General features: G+C 50.7%; 2 protein-coding genes across 2 annotated transcripts; both read right to left on the bottom strand.

The window, feature by feature from the left end:
- Positions 1-1,367: 1,367 nt before the first annotated feature.
- On the bottom strand, positions 1,368-9,921 carry Dll3 (delta like canonical Notch ligand 3). Its single transcript, XM_034517145.2, has 9 exons — positions 9,541-9,921; positions 9,122-9,403; positions 7,953-8,010; positions 6,301-6,543; positions 5,927-6,144; positions 3,808-4,030; positions 1,977-2,556; positions 1,687-1,771; positions 1,368-1,562 (listed from the first exon to the last, which is right to left on the bottom strand). Exons 1-9 carry the CDS (start codon positions 9,601-9,603, stop codon positions 1,557-1,559), a joined length of 1,758 nt encoding a protein of 585 aa, XP_034373036.1. The 5' UTR covers positions 9,604-9,921; the 3' UTR covers positions 1,368-1,556.
- A 4,240-nt stretch (positions 9,922-14,161) lies between these two features.
- Positions 14,162-21,736, bottom strand: Timm50 (translocase of inner mitochondrial membrane 50). The gene is made up of 11 exons (XM_034487689.2): positions 21,597-21,736; positions 20,557-20,707; positions 19,984-20,015; positions 19,774-19,795; positions 17,417-17,475; positions 17,210-17,329; positions 16,804-16,908; positions 16,620-16,718; positions 15,772-15,928; positions 15,389-15,495; positions 14,162-14,882 (listed from the first exon to the last, which is right to left on the bottom strand). The coding sequence occupies exons 1-11, from the start codon at positions 21,702-21,704 to the stop codon at positions 14,781-14,783; spliced, it is 1,062 nt and encodes a 353-aa protein (XP_034343580.1). The 5' UTR covers positions 21,705-21,736; the 3' UTR covers positions 14,162-14,780.
- Between the last annotated feature and the right edge of the window lie 249 nt (positions 21,737-21,985).

Consider the following 21,985-nt stretch of genomic DNA (forward strand, 5'->3'; position numbering starts at 1 on the left):
GATGGCTGGGTTTTGAATGTATTTTTGGTTTGCTTTCTGTTGTCGTTGAGAAAGACATACAGCTGTATAGCTTAGTCTAGCCTTAAATGAACGATCCTCCTGCCTCAGCCGTTTTTTTTTTTTTTTTTTTTTTCCTTTCTGAGACAGGGTCCCACTATATATCCCTGACTGTCTTGAAATTTGCTCTGACCAGGCTAGCCTTGAACTCACAGAGAGCCACTGCCTCTGCCTCCCAAAGCTGGGATTAAAGGCTTGTGCCATCATGCCAGACACGCTTGGCTGATTTTAGTTATATTTTAATTTAATTTTGTTTTTGTTTTTCGAGACAGGGTTTCTCTGTGTAGTCCTAGCTGTCCTGGAACTCACTCTGTAGACCAGGCTGGCCTCGAACTCAGAAATCCACCTGCCTCTGCCTCCCAAGTGCTGGGATTAAAGGTGTGTGCCACCACCGCCCGGCCTTTAATTTAATTTTAATCTAATTCCCTGTGCTACAGCATAACCAGAAGCCCAAAACCTTTTGGTGAACCCTTCTATCAAAGGACCAAGTCTAGTCCAGTGTGGTGGTGCACGCCTGTAATTCACAGTATGCAAGAAGCAGAGGCTAGAAAGTAGCCACAAATCTGATGCTAGCTTGGTTTACACTCCAGTAGGTTTACAGAGCAGCCAAGGTTACAGAGAAACTGTGTTGAAAAACAACAACAGGGGCTGGAGAGATGGCAGAGTGGTTGAGAGCACTGACTGCTCTTCCAGAGGTCCTGAGTTCAAGTCCCAGCACCCACATGGTGGCTCACAACCATCTGTAATGGGATCTAATTCCTTCTTCCGGTGTGTCTGAAGACAGAACTTTTATATAAAATAAATACATATTTAAAAAGAAAAACAACAACAAAAAACAATTCAGTGGCTCTCAGACTCCCCAATGCTGCGACCTATAATACAGTTCCTCATGTGGTGACCCTCAACCAGAAAACCATTTTATTGCCACTTCATAACTGTGATTGTGCTATTTTGATGAATCATAATGTAAATATCCGATATGTAGGACACGACCCACAGGTTGAGAACTACTGGTTTATATCATGAGCTCCAAGCTCTCTCAAGATCCTGCCTCCATTTAAAAACAACAGGATCCTATTTTCCCATATGCGACAGCTCTCTTATTTCAACATCAAAAACAAAGTTCACTTATTGGGGTGGCACACACCTTTTTTTGTTTGATTTGGTTTATTTTTTTTTTTTCCCCAGAGGCACATGCCTTTAATCCCAGCACTTGGGAGGCAGAGGCAGGTGGATTGCTGTGAGTTCTAGCCAGGGCTTTTACAGAGAGAAACTCTGTCTTGGGAAAATAAAAAGTTCTCAACCTGATGTAGTTGATGAAAATAAGAACCTTTATAGATGTCTCTGGGGAGATGAGGAAAACTGGGTTATAAATAAACAATATGTACAATAAAGCCCTTTCACACAGTCTCCAGTGTGGGGAGGTAGGGACTGGACACCACAAAGCAAATAAAGTCATCCAGGCTCCAACTCCAGGCAATGATGGAGAAGGGGCAGGGTCAGGCCTGGAAAAAAGAAATGAGAAAGAAGCATTAGAAAAGATATTGGGGATGCGGCCGGGGTGGGGGCTGGCTGCCCGCTGAGCCAAGTGCCCAAGGCCTGGAATTCGGGAACCTGGGATGTGGCTACCTCTCGTGCATAAATGGAAGGGGCTGCTATGACATAAATGGATCGAGAGTCTCCATCTTCAGGGTGATCCCAGTCAGCCGAAGAGCTGTGGGAGGAGAGAAACGAGAGACAATTCAGACCCACGAATCCTCATTTTTTGTTTCCCACACCCATCGAAGAGGGAAACCTCAGACTAGCAAGGAAGAATTCTGCAGTGACCCCATCAGAAGAAGGCTAGAACACCCGGGCGAGAAAGTTCAATCAGATAGAACCAGTCAATTGGCCAGAGTGACAAGGTGTGGCGACCTCACCTGGGGCCATCCCCAGCACCGTCTTGTAATCTCAGGTTGTTGAGTGCATCCGGGAGCGTGTGGACTGAAGGCTCCCGGGTCCCGGAAAGCAGGCGAGTCCCAGTATCCCGGCCAGGACCTCGGCGGCGAACGTGGACGAGCAAGAGTGCGGCGCCAGCCAAACCCGCAGCCGCCAGCAGCCCCAAGGCGGGAGGCAGAAGGAGGCGCTGTGGGTCAGCCTGCCTCAGGCCCCGCGGGGCCGCGGGCACCACGTCCGCGCCGTCCAGGCGCACAGCGAATTCGCATCTCACGCCCATGTAGCCGGGCGCGCAGGCGCAGACGAGGCCAGAGAAGTGGGCGTAGCAGCGGCCTCCGTGCGCGCAGGGGCGGGAGGCGCAGGGGTCGGCGCGTTCCCGACAGTCGCGCCCGCCGAAGCCCAGGGCGCACGAGCAGCGGCGCGTGCCACCGCCCTCCACGCACGTGCCGCCGTTGGCGCAGGCGCGGCCGGCGCAGTCGTCCAGGTCGTGCTCGCAGCGCGGCCCGGCGAATCCCGCGCGACAGCGGCAGCGCAGCGCATGGCCCAGGTCCAGGCAGAGGCCACCTGCGGGGAAATGGTGTCAGCGCCAACAGATCATCCGCACCCCACACCCCCTTGTGTCTTTTCCACTGTTGGACCATACTTTAGAAGTTCCCTGTCTGAATATCTGAAGAACCGGGTCTTTGGGCCAGCTGGCTCTCGTCCCTGCCTTTTTAAATTTTTGAGCAGGTCTAAGTGTGTGGCTAGCGTGGAACACAGTGTCCTCCTGTGTTCTCCTCCCAAGTGCTGGGGTTACAGGTGCAGGCCATCATGCAAGGCTATCCATGGCCCTAGTCATCTCTTTCCCACTCCTTTCTCCCCAACCCACAATCAAACTCTCTCTCTCTCTCTCTCTCTCTCTCTCTCTCTCTCTCTCTCTCTCTCTCTCTCTCTCTCTCTCTCTCTCTCTCTCTCTCCTCTTTTCTCCTGGAAGCCCTCTCACTTTCCCTCCATTTCAGCCCAGAGCCACTGTGTCCTGTGCCCTCATCCAGCCCTGATGTGTGTGTGAGACCTGAGAGTGGGCAAAAGAGCCCCTGGGGGAAAAAAACTGCTGGTACTTGCAAAAGGACATTGTCTAGTACAGTCCCTTCTGTCACTCAGCCTAAAGGAAACAATTAGCCCAGGGTAGCTTTGAATTTATGGTCCTCTGGCCTCAGCTTTCCGAGTGCTAGAATTAACTATGCCGCCATGCTCAGTTGTAAACAGCAGGTCAGACTCACTGTGTCTACCAGGGCCTTTATGTTCATGATCGTATTTAACCCTCTGTTTGGGTTTTTGTTGTTGTTTGTGTGTTTGGAGCTAGCCTGGAACTCATTATATACCCCAGAATGGCCTTGAACTCCTGATTCTCCTGTCTCTAGCTTCTAAGTGCTGGGGTTTATAAGCATTTGCCACACCACCCAGCTTGGCCTCATTTAATCGTTTAATACTTGTGTCAAATCAGAGTCCTTCCTGTGGCTCCATCTCACTCAAGGAAAAACCAAAGCCACCTTCTACCGCCATCCTAGCGGGTTACAGGGTCTGCCCCTGTCACCACCTAACCCCATCTCTCACCAGGCTGTTCTGACCACACTGTCCTCCCTCCTCAACACCTGAGCCCGACAGGCAGAAAATCTTAATAAAGACGTATGAGGTGAATATTCTTCCTGTTTCATAAAACAAACTAGGCAGAGGGAGGGGGTCATGTCCCCAGGACCCTGGACGTACAGGCAGCATTCCCACCCAGGATCATCCGAGCCATGCAGAGACCCCACCCCCACCCCTGGCCCACCTCACCATTCTGACATGGCTTCAGGCTGCAGCGATCCACCCTCTTCTCACAGTTAGAGCCTTGGAAACCAGGTGGGCAATGGCAGACATAGGCAGAGTCAGGATCTTCACCGCCAACACACAAGCCGCCATTGAAGCAGGGTCCATCTGCGCATGTCACCCCGCTCACCTCACATCGAAGCCCGTAGAATCCCCGGGGACAGGCACATTCAAAGGAGCCAGGGGTTTCCTGAACAGAAAGACAAGCAGGCTTTGGGCAAGAGACTCCTTGGAGCCAAATTCCTTCCTTCTCCTTTACCACTAGCGGTGGTTTTTTGTTCAACCCCAAGTCCTCCGTCCGGGATTTCCTGCCGGAGTGCCTCTCAGACGCTGTGTAGTCCTCGCTGTTAATTCTACACGTGAAATCCTACTCTGGAAGCCCAGAAAGCTGTTCCCACCACACCTGAGCCTACCACATGACACCTACCTGCCCTACACACACACACACACACACACACACACACACACACTATGCTCAATTCCCCCATGAGAGCAATTTTAAAAGACAGGTCTCTGTCCCTGGAAGCCAGGATGGCCTGGAACTCAGGAGCCTCAGTGTCCCAAATGCTGGGGTTACAAGAATGGGCCGCATCACACCTATACCCACGAAAGCTTCTTCCCTGCCCTGCCCGCCACCTGAAGACCAACGTGCATGTGCAAGGCAAGTGATCAAACATTGAGCTATGGTCCCAACTACCCCACAAAGCTCCTTAGTGTGTTAGGGATTGACCCCTGGACCTTTCTAATGTTAAGAAAGTGCTTGACTCCTGAGTGAGCACCCACCGCACCGCACCGCACCGCAGACCCTCACTGGTGAACGAGTGTTCTATCCCTGAGCCACACCCCCAGCTCCTTATTGGAGAATTCTATGCAAGCCCTCTGCCGAGCCAGTCCCCGGACCCTCACTGGTAAATTCTAGGCAAGGGCGCTTACCACTGAACTCTAGCCCAGCAAGGAGCACACACGGAGCTCCCTTTCGCAGGTCCTCTCGGTAGCTTGAGCCTCCCTGTCTGGCCCAAGCTGTCGGTGTCAGAAGGCCCTCGCGATTCTACTGTCCCAGCATCCGTCCTTCCTAGCTCTGTTCCCTCGCTCCCTCCGTGCCACTCTTCTGGCCTGCCCTCAGGAAGCTTAGTCTGATACCCTTACCTTCTATATGTGCCCCGATCCCAAACTTTCAACTCACGGAGACCTCACAGGGTACCATCAATGCGGCTCACACACCTTGTGACACTGCCCGCTCACACACCTTGTGACACTGCCCGTTTACTTTTTGCTCTTCAATACCATTTCAACACCCTAATCCTACTTTAAGATGCAGGCAGGACAGCTGGCCTCCAGGAAGGCTTCCCAGATAGTTGCTCCCTGGGTTCCTCCTAGGCCACAGTGTTACAGAGCCGGGGGCAGGGTGTGCGTGTATAGGTGCTGGACCTCACAGGGTAAAGATCAGGTCAGCCATGGTGACACAGGCCTGTAAACCTAGCACTCAAGGTGGCTGATGCAGAAACATTAGGAGTTCTAGGCCAGCCTTTGTTATTCAGAGTTTCAATGAGGGTTTTATATAGCTAAAACCTATCTCAAAGAAAGCAGTGTGAGGGCGGGCTTGCCAGACATGTTCATGCCAGACATGTTAATCCCAGTGTTCATGAGGCCTAGATAGTTCTCTGGGAGTTCAAGAGCAGCCTGGTCTACAGAGGGAGCTCAAGTCCAGCAAGGGGCTACACAGTGAGACCTTGAGGCATGGAGGAGCTGCTAGGAAAATAGTTCAGTGGGTAAATGATTTCCGTGCAAACACAAGGAACCGAGGATCCCTAACAGCCATGTAAAAGCAGGCTTGGTGGTGCACATCTGTGATCTCGGTGATGCTGAGAAGACAGAGAGATTGACCAGACAGGCCAGCTGGACTGGCCAGCTCTAGGCTCAGTGAGAATCCCTGTCTCAAAAATTAAATGGAACTCGATAAAGACACTGGTGTCTACATCTGGTCTCCACATGTGCACACATATGCACTCATGTACACACACACACACACACACACACACACACACACACACACACACACACACACGGTTGTAATTAAGATACTGACACTACAGCTGCCCCCATTGGCACATGGGTTCCCATCACAGGGTCCTGGCCCAGGTAAAAGGCATCCAGTGCTGGCAGAACCAGAGACCCTGGAGTTCAGGCAGCTGCTGGTGGAGACAGGAACCGTGCAGAGGGGTCCAGTCCAGCCCTCCAGGCATTGGCATTCATCAGGCTCTTCACAGTAGCCGTGCTCGGGGCTGCAGCCCGCTCGACATACGGCTGCAGGAAGCAGGGGAGAGGCAGAAAGAACCAGATGTGAATGCTAGAGCAGGTTGGGATCCAGGGCCCTCAGTTCCCTAAAAGAGATCAATGGGGTGTGAGAAGGAACTAGGATCCGCGCTTAAGCAGGAGAGCTGGACACACATAGGGACTCACGCGGGGCTTCGCACTCGTCTGGGAATGGCGTGCAGGGGCGCAGTCCTGGGCCACACCGTGAGGGGGCGCTGCGCGAGCGGCACAGGCGTGCGCAGGCGGCCCCGACGGCTGGCGGCTCACAGCGCGCGCGGTACGAGAAGTGCAACTCCCATGCGCCTGTGCGCTGCACATCACGGGCCCACGGGCCCCCAGCCGCCAGGCGTCTGCGACCGGTCACACGTGCAAGCAGGTTCCAGGCGGACCCTGCAGGAAGAATGTAGAGCACTGAGATTCATGTTATCCCCACCCCTCCTGGGAGTTCCTTGTTGTGGATAGGTAAAAAGTATAAGCCCTCCTTAGCAAGCCTGCCCTTCCTCTTAATGTACCCAGGGACCTACATGTCATATCTAGTGTTACAATAACAGGCTTTTCAGAAACCAAATTACTCCTGTATTTGCCCCAAGATGTTTGAATATTAACATAGGAGACTTCTAACATGTTGTGACATCAATATCTACGGACAGGATTTCCAAAAGTGAAGTCATAGCGCCCCCTCAAGGTCTTCTTGTGCGTAGTGGCTTCACTCATGCCTGTAATTCCGGCAAAAGCCTCACAAAGAGCAAAGAATTAAGCCTAATGGATGGCCCGACGACGCCTAGTACCATTGGAGGAGGCTTATCCAGAAAGCTAAGAGACAACCAACCTCAAAGTGGTGGCTTATGCTCATAACGTCAGCACTCAGGAGGTTGGGGGAAGGGAATTGTGAATTCAAGGGCAGCCTGGGCTGGCTACACAGCAAGTTCAAGGCCTGTCTGTCTACATTATGTAACACCCTGTTTCAAGAAAAACACTTAAATTTTAAGTGCAGCAGAGTGAGGGCAATTCCTGTAATCCTAGCATTTGGGAGGTAGATGGGGAGGACCAGAAGTTCAAGACCAACTTCAGTTATAAGGCAGCCCAGGCTACAGGAGACATTGTTTCAAATACAAAATCAGGGCCAAGGAGAAGGCTCAGCAGCAGAAAGTGTTCCAGGAATCTACCAGGGAGGGCCTAGGAACACGGCTCAATGATAGAGTCTTGCATGGCATAGGGAGAGTTCTTCTCCATTACAACAGATAAGTACAGTAAATGGATTTTGGAGCCCTTTGGATGTCTTAATTTTGGATCAGAGATCTCAACCTATGGACACGGTCTTTACATTGCTACCATTAGGGCTATATATATATATATATATATATATATATATATATATATTTTATATGAATATATATATATATTTTTTATATAAATATATAAATATATATATATATATATATTTTGATGCGTGTGTTTCGCTTGCATGCCTGTAAGTAGCATACAGGAGAAAAGCAAACGATCCTGTAGCACACTAGAGTCATGGACTCGAGCCACACATGGGCGCAGAGAACTGAGCCTGGTCCACCACAAGAGCAACAAGCACTCCCAACTGGTTGAGAGTTGAGAGTTGAGAGATCCCCCAGGGCCCATCTATACCCAAATTGTCCACAGATTTAGACCCACTAGCCCAGCACCACATCCCAGGAGCTGCGATGACATCACAAGCCCAGCATGAATGCTCCACTTTAGATGCAGCCCCACTCATTATCCTGAAGCCCACATTGTCCCTTCCTCCCAGTGAGACTGAAGACCCTCACCTCCAGCATGCTCTCCCAGCTGCTCTCTCCAGGTTTCAATGATGAGGAAGAAGGTGCCCTGGTTGGACAGAGACGGGAAAGAGAAAAGAAAGGAAGCCAGTAGTCAGGGGAGCTCAGCGAAGGCCAGAACACAGCATGGAGTCCAGAAGCTGGTTCTGGGACTGAGCAATAGAGCATTCCCAGAGGGAGCTGCCCAGGGAGCCAGCAAGCAGCATTTTGGTCTCATTCCGGATACCCCATTGTGTCAGGTGTGTTTGCACATACCTGTAATCTTGGTGCTCAGAAGGCCAAAGTAGGAGGGTTTCAAATATCAAGTCAGTTTAGGGTATCTAGCAAGACCCTGTCCAAAAGGACATACTAGGGTGTTCCTATCTACAGGGGAGGAAATTAAATATGGAAAAAGTCCCCAAAGATGTCTACATTTCAAATCCGGCCCTGATACTTTCTGAGCTCTGTAGGGTACAGGGATGGGCATCAGGATTCAGAAAGTGACTTGATGTCCCAACCAGATACACTAAGGTTGAAAACGTGAGAGATCAGGTGATCTCAAGAGAGTGCTTGGAAGGAGCGCCAGGTCCAAAGAGACCTAGAATAAAGACAATGATCCCAAACCCAGCTTGCTAGTTGTACCCCTGTAATTCCAGCACTTGGGAGATGGGAGTGGAGGCAGGAGGATCAGGAATTCAAGACCAGATTCAGCTACATAGTGAGGTCAGAGACAGCCAGGCTTGTCTCTAAAAATACAAAACAAAATACAAACAATAACAACAAAACAAGATGAGAAGATGATTCACTGGGTGGAAAGCACTTGCTGGAAGCCTTAGTTCAATCCCAGGGCTCCACATGGTAAAAAAAAAGGACAAAACTGAAACTGTCCACATATCGCTGTAGCATATTAGTATATAACACACACACACACACGCACACACACACACACACACACACACACACACACACACACCATACATACATACATACATACATACATACATACATACATACATACATACCCAATCAAACAAAACCACAAAAAGATGAGAAGCCCAGTTTTTAGACATCCCTGAAGAGGGTCTAGGAATGTGGGTTCCTGGGGAGGGGGTAGTTAAGGCTCTGGGTCACGGGATGGTGTCGGGAGCTGGGGGACAGAAAGAAATGGAGGTTGAGCTCACCGGCCAGGCATCGCGGAAGGGCACACGTACGAGGCCATTGGGCAGAGGCAGTGCACCCGCTGGCACTCCGGGCTGCTCCGTGTAGACCGGGCCACTCGTGCTCAGTTCTGCGCCCAGGGCGCATAGGGACTCGGTGGCCTCCTGGGAGAGTCCCGGCTTCAGGCAGACCCTGAAGAAGAGGCGGCAAGGGCCTCGGGCGTTGCAGGGGGCGCGTGGGGTCCCAGGGCCTGGACTTGGCCCGAAAGAATGAATTTGTAGCTCGAAGACACCGGCTGGCAGTGCCTGGGAGAGAGAGCGCCACAGGGTTAAGGGACCTCTGGGACCTAGGTGTCTGTCTGCCCCACGAGACTCTCTAAGACCTCCAGGTCTCAGCCCGACCCCATCTGTTCCTTTCCTTTCGGTATCCCACCGAATCTGACCTGAGGAAGGAGAAAAACCAGGATCAGCGTCTGGGGAAGCGGAGACACCAGCAGGGAGACCATTGCTTTTGGGGATAGGATGGGGAAATAGTCTCAAGAGTCGCAGCTGCTAGATCCCGGAGCTTTATATCTGAGGGGACGCCCCGCCCCCTCAGGCCAGCCTCCTGGCTACCGACGGGAAGAGGGGTCGAAAGGAAAGGGACACAGTAACTCTGTGGGCGACTTAGTGAGGTTCATCTTGAGTGTGATTGCATGCACCAATATAAAAGTGACAGGGGTTAATAAGCCTCTGTGTGCCTGAGTGGTACAGGTAAGGCCTACTGAAAAATGAACTGATTTTGTGTGTATGTGTGCATGGTATGTGTGTGTGTGGGGGGGGGGAGTCATATATGGCTTAACCTGTGTGGACAGTTAACACGCTTGCGAGGTTATAAAGAATTCTAAGATTCTGTGCGTACTGGAGGGGGAGAACGGAAATACAGGTGACTTTACTGTGGCCGTGTGCATTTCTCTCTACCATGTATGTGAGGTCCTGTCCACTGTGGAGAACCCTGTGAACGCGTCTCCAGCGGGCTGTGTGTGAAGTTACAAGTAAGCGTGTTTGGAAGACCCACAGATGAGGCAGTGAGTGAATAAGAATCCTGGGTTCTTTGTGTGGACCCCTGTGTGTTTGTGGAAGGCCTCTTGTATGTATGCATGCGTGTTTCCTCTTCTTAAAACAAAGCCTCCCTCCGCGAAGCCAGCATAGCCACCAGACGCCAGGCTAGGAGCCCCGTCTCAGAGGGGCCTCCCAGCTGTATGTAAATGTCGCCATCTGCCGGGCGGCTGTGCCCCTCCCCCTCGGGCCGCAGCTGGGCCTCCCATTTGGGCTCAGGAAGGTGTGAGGGGCAAACGGGCAGGAAATTAGTACTCAGGCACCAGGGGCCCACTCTCCACCCCAGATGAACGTAGCCGCCCATCCTACCCCCAGGGGTGGGGGGGGCAGGATGTCGTAGGATCCAGGCAAGAAAAACAATAGGTGCAGGTGCCCAGGCTCTGGTCATAGTGTGTTGGTGTCAGACACCGTGCAAGGATGCTTAAACAGAGGAAACCCACTCCCCACCCCCAGTAAATAATAAGTTAATACTCAGAGCTAATAATTCTAGGGAAAATACAAGTTGCACCTATATCCACATTTGTCTTGTAGAGGGGAGGCAGCTACCGCCCCACTCAGTAAATGTTTAGTAGAAAAAGAGCCATGGGTGAACATGGCAGACCTGTAGTCCCAGCACTGCAGAAGCAGGACAACCAGGGGAAAGAGGTCAGCCTGGACTACATAAAACCTTTCTCAAAGACAATACACAAACATACCACAAAGCCCTACCGCACCTGCCTTTGCTTCAACCACAAGGCAAGGTGGCATTTCCAGAGCTCTGAATCACAAAGCAGACTTTAAGGGATTTCTGAAAGTCTTCTTAGCTGGTTAGGGCTTTTTGTTATACACAGAAACAGAGGCCATGCTAAGGTCTGGGGCACACAAAGGCAGAGGCCCTGGGGCGACCATGCCCGCTCTACCTGCCATCCCCAGTAGCCTTTCCTCTCATTTCATTCTAGGCTCTGCTGTCACACACACACCTTCCTGAGAGGCCTTTTAGTCGGTGAGGTGGCTTAGCCGAAGTGCTCACTGCCAAGCCTGTGACATGCTTTATCCCTTGGATCCACATGATGAGGAAATACCCCAAAGGCTGTCCTCTGCCCACTCTACCCTAGACATATAAAAATGTAAAATAAATAAAACACCTTCAAGCCCCAAACCACTACTTCTCTCCTCAGTTCTCTCCTGTGCTCAAGACTGAACACCCCTCCTGCCTGCTAGGTTAGCACTCACTCTATGGCTGAGCTACCCAGCCCTTTCCTATCTTGAGACAGTGTGGCCAGCCTGAAACTTTCCATCCTCCTGCCTGTTTCCTGAATAGCTAGAATTATAGGCTTGTGCGTCCCCCTTTTCTCCGTCCCCCTTTTCTCCGTCCCTCCTTTTCTATCTGTACCCCCCACAACTGCCTGCCTCGCACCTTCCCTGAGGGAACAGTGGGACACTGCTTCCTAGCAGCCTTGCTCACTACTGTCTTGGGGGGAGTGGCTTGAATCAGTTGGTGCCAGCAGGTACTTAAGCAACACACTGCAATGAAACTAAAACTCACTCCCAGGGATACACACTAAGACCTTGTCTCAAGAGCTTCAGTGGTAGGACTTACAAAGGACTCCAAAGCAAGCTCTGGAGCACAGGGCATTTGGGGTTAAATGCCCTAGCCTCACCATGTGAGCACTGTCTCGGGCTTCTGTGCCTATGTTCAATTCTCTCCTCCAGTGAGTGACAGGAGACAGGGCTGAGGGAGCAGACTCAAGTCACATTTCAAATCCATTCTAGAAGAATGTGGGGGCACATGGCTGTAACCCCAGTACTCAAGAGGCTGAGGCAGGAGGATCACTCAAGTTCAAAGCTGATTTGAGCTACATAGCAAGACCACCTCAAACACGATGCCCCCTCAGAAGGCTCTGAGGGACAAAGTATGCTTCCCCCACTCCAAAAATCAAGTTCCCTCCATCCACAACTCATTCCACCCAGGATCCTATTTCCTGCACCAAGCTTTGGTCCGCTGTTGCTCTTTTAGATACAGCCTCCAATTCAGGGCCTCCAGATGCAAAACACACATACACCCTAACATAGAGACTCTTAGATAGTGGTGGCACACACCTTTAATCCCGGCTCTGATGGGAAAGAGAAGCAGTTCTCTGTGAGTTGGAGTCCAACCTGGTCTACACAAAGAATTCCAGGCAGCAAGTTATATGGTGAAACCCTGTCTTGGGAGAAGAAAAAAAAAAAAAAAAAAAAAAAAGCAAGAAGAGTCCTCAAAATATGTTAGGCACACCCCTCTGTATTGCCTGCCCAGTACTCTAGGCTGAGTTTTGGTGTTAGTTGTAATTCTTTGTAGTGTCTTGCTACATAACAGTTTTGCTTCAAACGCCAGTTCTCCTGTGGGTTTTTTTTTTTTCTTTCTTTTTTTGTTTTTTGAGACAGGGTTTCTCTGTGTAGCCCTGGCTGTCCTGGAACTCATTCTGTAGACCAGGCTGACCTTGAACTCAGAAATCCGCCTGCCTCTGCCTCCCAAGGGCTGGGATTAAAGGCATAGGCCACCACTGTCCAACCTCTCCTGTCTTAAAGGCTGAAATTACAGCCCTGTGGCACACCAACCCGTCCCTCCATGGTACCACTTAAAGGCATTTTAAACAGTCTAGAATGCAGTCTCATCTGATCCATAGCTTGAAACTGCATAAAAGCATTAATTCTTTGTTGTTTGTTTTGCACTAGGCTAATAGGAGGTGCTGGCTGGAGTAGAGGCTTGGGTAAGAGACAAAACAGACACTTCACCGTTTCAGACAGGAAGAAACTAAAACCTTAAGTCTTAGTACCTTACCTAAGGTTTGTGTGGCTACTACACAAAGACCTATCAATTTGGTAAGAACTATTTTGTGTGGGCTGGAGAGACGGCTCAGCAGTTAAAAGCACTGGCTGCACTTGCAGATATAAGATCAGTTCCAAGCACTGACACAGCAGCTCCCTTACAACCTTGGGAGATTCAGTACCCTCTCATGGCCTCCACGAGTTCTGTAGGCACACAGTGCACTGACAAAGCACCTACATACATAGTATAAAGAACAGACTATCATTGGGGCTGGAGAGATGGCTCAGTTTAAGAGCACTGACTGCTGTTCCAAAGGACCTGGGTTCAATTCCCAGCAACCACATGGTGGCCCACAACTGTCTGTAACTCCAGGTCTAGGGGATCCAACACCCTCACAAACAGGCGAAACACCAATAAATAAATATAAAAATAAATAAAAACCCTATTAGTTTATAGATGTAGAAAGTGACCTCAGAGAGGCTAACAGTAAGAAATGAGACCCTGGATTTGAACCCACAACTGGGACTCACTTGTTTAAATGCCACAAAGCTACGCTTTTCAAAGCAGAAGCTAGCAGGCAATGATTGTTAATAGCATACAGTTGACTGGTCCCCAGCAGTACACCAACTGGGTATGGTGGTACATGCCTATAATCTTGGCAATCAGGAGGTGGTTAAGATCAGGAGTTCAAGGTCATCCTTTGCTACATGGCTACACCAAACCAGCATGGGCTACACACCAACAAGCTAATCCAACCAGAAACTAGCATGAAGCTCAGGAGGGTAAAAGACCTCAGTAACGACGGGAGTTCTGTCCCCAAGACCCACATGTAGAACAGACTACACATACACACACACACACACACACACACACACACACACACAGACACACACACCCTTACAGGGCGACAGAGATCCACATCAGGATGTCAGGGCTCACTGGTACAGTGCCTACTTGGCATGTTCCAGGCTGTATGTTCCATCCCTAGTTCCACAAAGATAATAAAACTAGAGGAATCCAATGGTCTTTTTGTTTTTAAATCTTGATTTCTAGCAGAGAACAGTGGCACATGCCTCCAGTCCCAGCTACTTAGGACAAATACTTAAGACTAGAAATTCCAGGCTAGCCTGAGCTATGTAAGAACCAGTCTCCAAAAGAAGAAAAAAAATACTGGGACATAGTGGTAAATGCCTTTAATCCCAGCACTTGGAAGGCAGAGGCAGGCAGATCTCTGGAGATCAAGGCTAGCCAGCTGTACGCAGTGAGACCATGTCTCCAAAAAGAAAAAGCAATCCAGATTTCTAGCTTCCATGAGGTGTGGATGACCAAACAGCTCCAGAACCACAGTCCCAAGGGCTGACAGCCCTTGAGGGGGCTCCCCAGAGGCCATCCTTCTCTTTATTTCTACAGCACACAAGGGAGATAGAGGGAAGGAGGGAGAGAAGAAGGGAAGGAGAGGAAGAGGGAGAAAGGGAGGAGGGGGGCTTTTCTTTGCAGCTCATAGAGTGTATGGGAAGACATGTGCAGCAGAAACCCAGGTTTTCCGTTTTTCCATTTCAGGCTGGCAGGAGCCCCACTCCAGCGAGGCACTCATGGCACCCAGCTTGGTGGTGGTGCTCAGTCACTGGGAATGATGACCGAGTCCAAGACCTCACCCCAGTGCCCCATCTGGACTCTCTGGACACAGGCATTGTGGCATCTGGGACTTGCTTTATTGGACACACAGCTGTCCAAACCTTGCTCTGTGAGGGCTGGGGCCTGAGGCCCAGGCACCAAGTCTCTGAGGAGGCCTAGTAGTCAGGGCTGCTTGGAGCGAGGCCACAGGCGGCTGGTGAGGGAGCCAAAGAAGAGGCCCTGCTTGTTGGACTTGGACAGCTCGGCCAGGCGCTGCTGCTCCTCCTGGAGTTGAGGGACAGAAAAAGACAAGGGTCAACTCAGGAGCCTGCCTGCCATTACACTGGGGCCCAGTATAGAACCCAAGTCCACATATTAGATCCAGACCCTGAAAAGAGCAACTCTGAGCCCCAGGGGTGCAGGACTAACATGCCTGAGACACTCTTCTATCCCTAGCATGCTCAAAAACAATTAAAAAGTCAAATGCTGCCATCAACACTGTCAGGGGAATGAAACAACACCTGTAAACGTAGCATTCAAAGACTGAGGCAGGCAGACTGAGTGTCTGGCCAGCCTGACCTATATGAGACATTGTCTCAAAAAGAAAACCAACAAAACACTCTCTTTCCCCAGACCCTGAGGCCAAGTTTCCACAGATCCCCTGTATACAGTCTACCTCGAAAGGTGCCAGGACCACCCAAGGCCATGGAGGACTTGTCTTGCGTGCTGACTATTTTCTGCCTCCTGTTTCTAGGCCAGGCTGCAGTGCCCAGTAGGAACTAGAGTCTAACCTGCTCAAGCCGGCTCTGCCGCTGTTTGAATGCCTCCAATGGGTCATCTTCTAGAGCGTAGTGCTCCAGCACAGTCCGGACATCCTCCACTTGGTTCAGTGCAATGGCTGTAGGCACAACAGGTAAGGGGGGTACTAGTTAGTCAGGTCTCTGCATGACCCAGGATAAGCGTCAGCATACCCTAGAATGTTGACAATGCTGAGAGGGTTCCTCCAAACATGCCCAAATAGCCCCTAAGAGAAATGTCTGGATATTCCAGAAAATTCTAGAAGGCTCCAGGATCCTCATAGGTCTCTTCCACCCTGACTGTTCAGTTTTACACTAATGACAAGCAAAAATCAAGTGTCTGCCATTGTCTTCAGGGTCAAGGGCTCTGGTCTCACTCTTGAGGAAGGCAGACAGGTCCAGCAAGACCCGATCATCCGAGTTGCCATCCCAGGGCCGCAGGGCGACACCGTTGAAGGGCTGTAGGCGGAAAGCTTCCTTCTTGCAGTCCACAACCACTACTCGGGCTGGGTCCCGATTCAGACATGAGATGTCCTGGAAGTGTGACAGACCAGGACATCAGCTCCCCACTCTGCTGACCGCAGGGGACAGACACAACATCATACATCAGCTCCCCATTCTGCTGACCACAGGGGACAGACACAACATCATACATCAGCTCCCCACTCTGCTGACCGCAGGGGACAGACACAACATCATACACTTGAGAATATGGCTTGCAAAGTTTCCCAAATACAGGTTATGGAGGGTAACCTCAGGCTTCTGGGAAACTGGGGAGCTGGTCATATGGACACCTAAGCCAGGAGTCTCTGGAGAGAACATGGGCTCTGTCTGGTGGGTTCAATTCATACCCTGAACCTGCAGCGGGCTACAACTAGACTCACTACAAACCAGGAACTACAGACAGGCCCTTGTCAAAGCCTGAGTTTATATCATACAATGGCACAAACCCCCGAGTCACCAAGACTTAAAAGAGAGCCTAATAAACACATGTCTAATACGAGCCTGGTCAACGTGTCTAGATGCTTGGCTAGCCAAACAAACGGGCTCTGTGACTGTCCCAAGCACAGCCTCATGGAAGCCATTTACAGCTCCAGAAGCAAAGCCTGGGCCCCGACCCCTCACAACCTGGAGGCAAGCACGGACATCAGAGCAAGGCCCTTTCTCTCAGCAGTATAAGCACCCCCAAATCTATGCGAGGCCCACCGTGATCCCCACATGGTACCTTCACATGATGCCCCTCCATATATCTGGTGGCATCCCGGAACAGACGGTAGGAAATGAAGCCATGGGGATCCACGCTATCAATGAGTGGAAATGCGGTCTGCAAGGATGGAAAGAAGGTGAGGTGAGGCTGGCTCCAGCCCCTGCATTCCACCCACTTGGGTCACTCCCCCTCAGAGCCTCACCATGCCAGTCTCTGATGTGAAGATGACTATTTCATACAGAGGAGCAAGCTGCTGAAACAAGGTCTCGATGCCTGGACGCTTCTTAAACCTCCAGCCAGTGGCCAGCTGCAGAGGTAGTAAGGACAGAGCAGCGTTTAGAGCAGAAAGCCCAAAGGGTCAAGACCCTGCCTGAGGGTCCTAGAGGCAGGCATCTGTGTACTCCTGGGGGTTGAGGTACATATGGCCTCACTAATGTGGTACATCTACTCTGAGTCAAGGCCGACTCAGACTCATGCTTGTCAACCTACAGTAGGTACCAAAGGATGCAAGGAAGCAGGGAGAAAACACAGCAGTGGAGCTAACCCCACCACCACTCCTGACCCAGCCCCCAGGAGGATCCCAACACACTGCCTTCTGCAGGACACACCGACCACTCTGGATGCAGAAGGACCCCGGTGAGCTCCAGGACCAGTGTATAAGGTGGCTGGTAGTAGGGCTCTCGAAGAGGGTCTGGGAGAAGGCAGGGACTGGTGGGCTCGATGATCATCTGCAGGAGAGAACGGGCTGCTCATTCAGATACAGGGCTGGGCATAGGAGACAGGCTGAGTCCAGCCCCCACCCCCACCCCACTCACCTGTCTGTAATCTTTGAAGTATTTGTATGTCCGGCGCAACTGCTGAACCAGAATTGGATCTAAACACCAGACACAAAGGGATTCCAAAGTAAGCCAATGTTGCACCTCCTGGACACATGAGATCATTTTTATTATTTCTTTACTTGCAGAACAAACAGATCTCTTAAGGAAAAGAGAGAAAAAAAATCCCCAAGAGTGGGAAGGTTTTTACAGGAAGAACACTTACTTTGTTTGGGTTTTTTTGTTGTTGTTGTTTTATGGGTTTTGTTTGTTTGTTTGTTTGTTGGCTTGGTTTGGTTTCTCAAAACAGAGTTTCTCTGTGTACCTCTGGCTGTCCCAGAACTCACTCTGTAAACCAGGCTGGCCTTGAACTCAAGGAGATCGCCTGCCTCTGCCTCCCAAGTGCTGGGATTAAAGTCAAGTGCTACCACACCCAGCTGACATTTTTTAAAAGTATTTTATGTATATGAGTACTCTATTTGCATATACACACGTGTGCCAGAAAAGAACATCAGATCCCATTCCTTGTAAGCCACTGTGTGGTTACTGGGAACTGAGCTTTGGAAGGAGTCAGTGCTGTTAGCTGCTGAGCCATCTCTAACCCTACCTCACCACTACCACCTCTGACAGACATTTTTGTTGCTGTTGTTTTTAAAGGATATCCAAAAAATTAAAAAACAAAACAAAACAAATATTCATTTGTGTGTACATGTGGTCTCAATATGTGGCCCTGGCTGGCCTGGAACTACTGTGTAGACCAGGCTGGTCTTGAAAAGTCCTTCTGCTTCTTTCTGTCTCCTAAGTGTTAGGATAAATAAAAACATGCCTACCTTCATGGAGGTATTTTTAATGGTTGTAATACTAGCATCTGATGAGTAGATACCCAGAACACAGCTTAAAACACCCCACAACACACAGGACAGACTCCCTGCAACAAGGAGCTACATGGTTGGATGTGGAAACACAGCTGGGTTGTAGCAGCACAGGTCTGTCACCCCAGCTATCCAGGGGGCAGCCAGGATTACATAAGGAGTTTGAAGTCAGAATAGGCAATTTTGTAAGATCTTGTCTCAAAGGGTGGGGATGGCTGCACCAGCAGGCAGGAGAGATGGCCCAGCAGTTGGGTCCCTGGCAGCCATGTCAAGAGGATGGCAAACACCTGTTACTGTAGCTCCAAGGGAGCTCTTATCTAGCCTTTGAGGGCACACACATCCATGTGTCTGCACACACATACATCCATGTGTCTGCACACACATACCTAATTTTAAAACTGAAACAATGCTGGGGACGCAGAGAGCCCTTGCCTAGCACCAATCATCCGACCCCAGTAGCCATTGTCCTAATAAAAACCATCAGTGTTAGAGCCAAAGGCGAAAACTCTTGGCTAAATGAACATATGAAATTCAATGGAAATATTTCAATGTGTCGTCTAAATCTAGGTCTATGAGCCTGCCTCTTAAAAGTCACAGTGTTGAAGCCAGTTTAAACTAGTAGGCACACTTTAACCTCCCATGCCTACCTGCCCAGTTTAGGTAATTTGTTTAAACCAGAGAGGGGCAGGGCATGGTGGAGCAGGCCTTTAATCCTAGCAACTGGGAGAAGAAACAAGTGGATCTACATGGGTGTGGGATTAGCCTGGTCTACACAGTGAGCTCCAGGATAGCCAGGGCCACATAGAGAGACCCTGTCTCAAAAAACAAATAAGAGGGAAAAAAAAAACAAACAAAAAAACAAAACCCAAAAAACTCAAGGGGGTTGACGTCTGTTCAGTTAAAAGAGCATACTCACCCATCTGCCTGGTGTAAAAAAAGCAATCAGTGCTTGTACATGCTGTCTGCACACCTCCCACACAAACAGGGCCTTTCTGACCCACCAACCTCAGTTTCTCTAAGGAAGGGTCAGGTAAAAAACACAACGACTCCACTATCTAATTTATAGGAAGTTCCTTGACAAAACTCTGGTGAGTCTGGGTGTGTGGAGAAGCAGGGGCAGAGGCACAGACACAGGAAGACATTGTTTTGGAAATGAGGCATGGGCTGGAGTAAGGACTTAGGGAAAAAAAAAAAGGGTGTTATAAAAGAATGGGGTCAGGGGCTGCAGATGCCTAGATCTAAGGCACAGAAAGCCCTGTGTCTGGGATGGACTGCTGACACTCCCTGCCCCCATCTGTTCCTGACCATCTGCTCCAGGGCAGAGGGGCCAGGAAAGGGAGCTGCGGCTTTTGTCATGTCCCTCCCCTGAGCCATCTAACTGTTGCACCTCCATGGCTGGAGGAGGGGTTGGTGTAGGGACAGGGCAACCACACTGTAAATAAACAAAATAGCAGAGGTGGGAAGTGCAGCTGTGTCATCACTCACCACTGTCGAATTCATCAGGGATCTGGGAGAGAGAAAGAAAAAGTTTGAAATGGCAGAGGCAGGACCCCAGCACATCCACTCTGGGAGCTCCAACCTGAGTAGGCAAAGGTCTCAGGGAAGAAGAGAGAGGCTCACTCCAAACTACAGAAGTGCCTGACCCAACCCAACGGAAAGCAAGCTGCCCGCACCCTTACAGAACAGACTCCTTACCTTGGTGCCATTTTCATCCACAGGGTTGTTTCCTGCAGGGGAAGGAGACAGAGACAAAAGAAGAAAACTGGAGCCTAGTCTGCTGGATCAGGTAGGGGAGGAGAGTGAGGGGTTTGGACTCCCCACTCAAAGGGAATATTGCTAGAGGCACAGCTCCTGGGTAAAGGGAGGAAGAGGTTGGTGGGCCATAATTCCAAGTGAGCAGAGACTGAGATGGACAAACAAGGGGAAGGCTAGTCTTTTTGCTGCTGAGATGGAGACATAGCTTCAGGGACTATGATAGGTTATTTCTCCACCAATACCCACCCCAGTCCTTTGTCCTGGGTCTGACACCAAGCACAGTGGTCTAGTCTTATTCTTCCCACAGATCCCTTAGTTCCTGAATTCAGGTACAGGGAACGACGACAGAACAGAACTTTCAAGTACAAGGGGTAGAAGGTGAATTTCAAGGTGAGTATCCTAGTTGATGGCCTTATTGAGGGAGGAGCCAAGGAATGAACTCAGCATGAGGAAAGAAAGGGGAAGTTTTACAGTAGACATCTGGGGGCAACAAACGAGGGTTATATCTCTTACCAAAAATATAGACGATGCTGACAGTCCCACCAGCCCCAAGCAAACCAGCAATCCAGAGTGCAACTTTTTTGACATAGCTGGGACCCTCTGAGCCTGGCTGATGCTGTGGCCCTTGGGCCTTGGAGCCCCCACGGTTGGCGATCTCAGTAACCTGAGTGGAGGAGGAAGGAGAGGTCATAGAGAGAAAATAATATAATATTCTGACACTAAATTTGGTCCAAGTAGACTCAAGATCAAGAGCCAGGAAGTGGACATCCAGAGCAGGAAACTGTGTCCCTGTAGGGGTAAGTTCAGAGGTTGATCCCCTCAGAGGGTCAAAACTAAACTGTCTAGAGAATCACAGGGGTTCAAGAGCTGAAAGGCTGGATTGCCCAAGGTCTTGGAAGCAATAGAACTTCAGGGTCTGGAGCCAGGAAGAGTAGGCCAAGGAGAATAGGGATGGATGTGTATGTATGTACGTGTTAGCGTAGAGATGTCAGAACTAAGGGGACAGAGGGTACCCAAAGGACAGGACAAACAGTTAAGATATTCTGACACCCAGACCCCAAGATGGAGGGGTTTGAAAGAGAAGGAAGCAGGGGCGAGGAGAGGCAATCTGCTGTCTGGGACTTAGGGAACAGAAAGTCATGGACTTGGAGGTCAGAACGGCTAGGTCGAATCGGACGGCAGGCTGGATCCTCCTGGTTCTCTCGCTCACCGATGCGATGGAAGTGTCACTTGAACAGAGCCTGGGTCTCTGGCGTCCTGGGCCCCTCCCCCGTCAAGTATCACCTGAATGGTCACAATTATCAGAACAGGTGACCCCTCCCGGCACCCTTGCGGTTGAGACGTGGGCTCCATGGGATGCACTTGGAACCTCCATAATCCAGCCCTGGGGAAGCAACTATGTTCCACACAGGAAGCATGGAAACATCGAAAACGCGGGCTCCATACCATTCAGCACCTTGAGGTGCGGTATTCCAGACTCGCCGAACTGCGACCATACGCCCAAAACTTTAGAAAAGACCCCATAACGGGACCCGGATGCCGGCGTCGCTCACCTGCTCTGGACTGCGGGGAGGTGGAGGTGCCAGCCGCGTGCACAGTCCCCGCGCGCCTACCCGGAGCCCGCTCCGCAAGCGCGAGAAGAGAGCCACCGAGGCCGCCATCTTGCGCTGACGCCACGCGGCCCCGCCCACTCGCTCCCTCCCTCCCGCCCAGGCGAGGACTGCGACCAATGGGATCGCTGAGGAAGTGCGTGCGGACAGGAACCCGACAGGGACAAAAAGGTGTGGGCGGAGCACCTTGGGTGTGCTCCTAGTCGGTTTTTCTCCTGGCTGTCCCCGAGCGCGAAATTGGAATACTGTCATCTGGCGCCACGCCCCCTGGGGCCCTAAGGACCGCCACCATCCAGTCGCTCGGACTTTGGCATTCACCTCCCATCGTCAGA

This window comes from Arvicanthis niloticus, chromosome 1 (assembly GCF_011762505.2).
Source record: "Arvicanthis niloticus isolate mArvNil1 chromosome 1, mArvNil1.pat.X, whole genome shotgun sequence".
NCBI lineage: Eukaryota > Metazoa > Chordata > Mammalia > Rodentia > Muridae > Arvicanthis > Arvicanthis niloticus.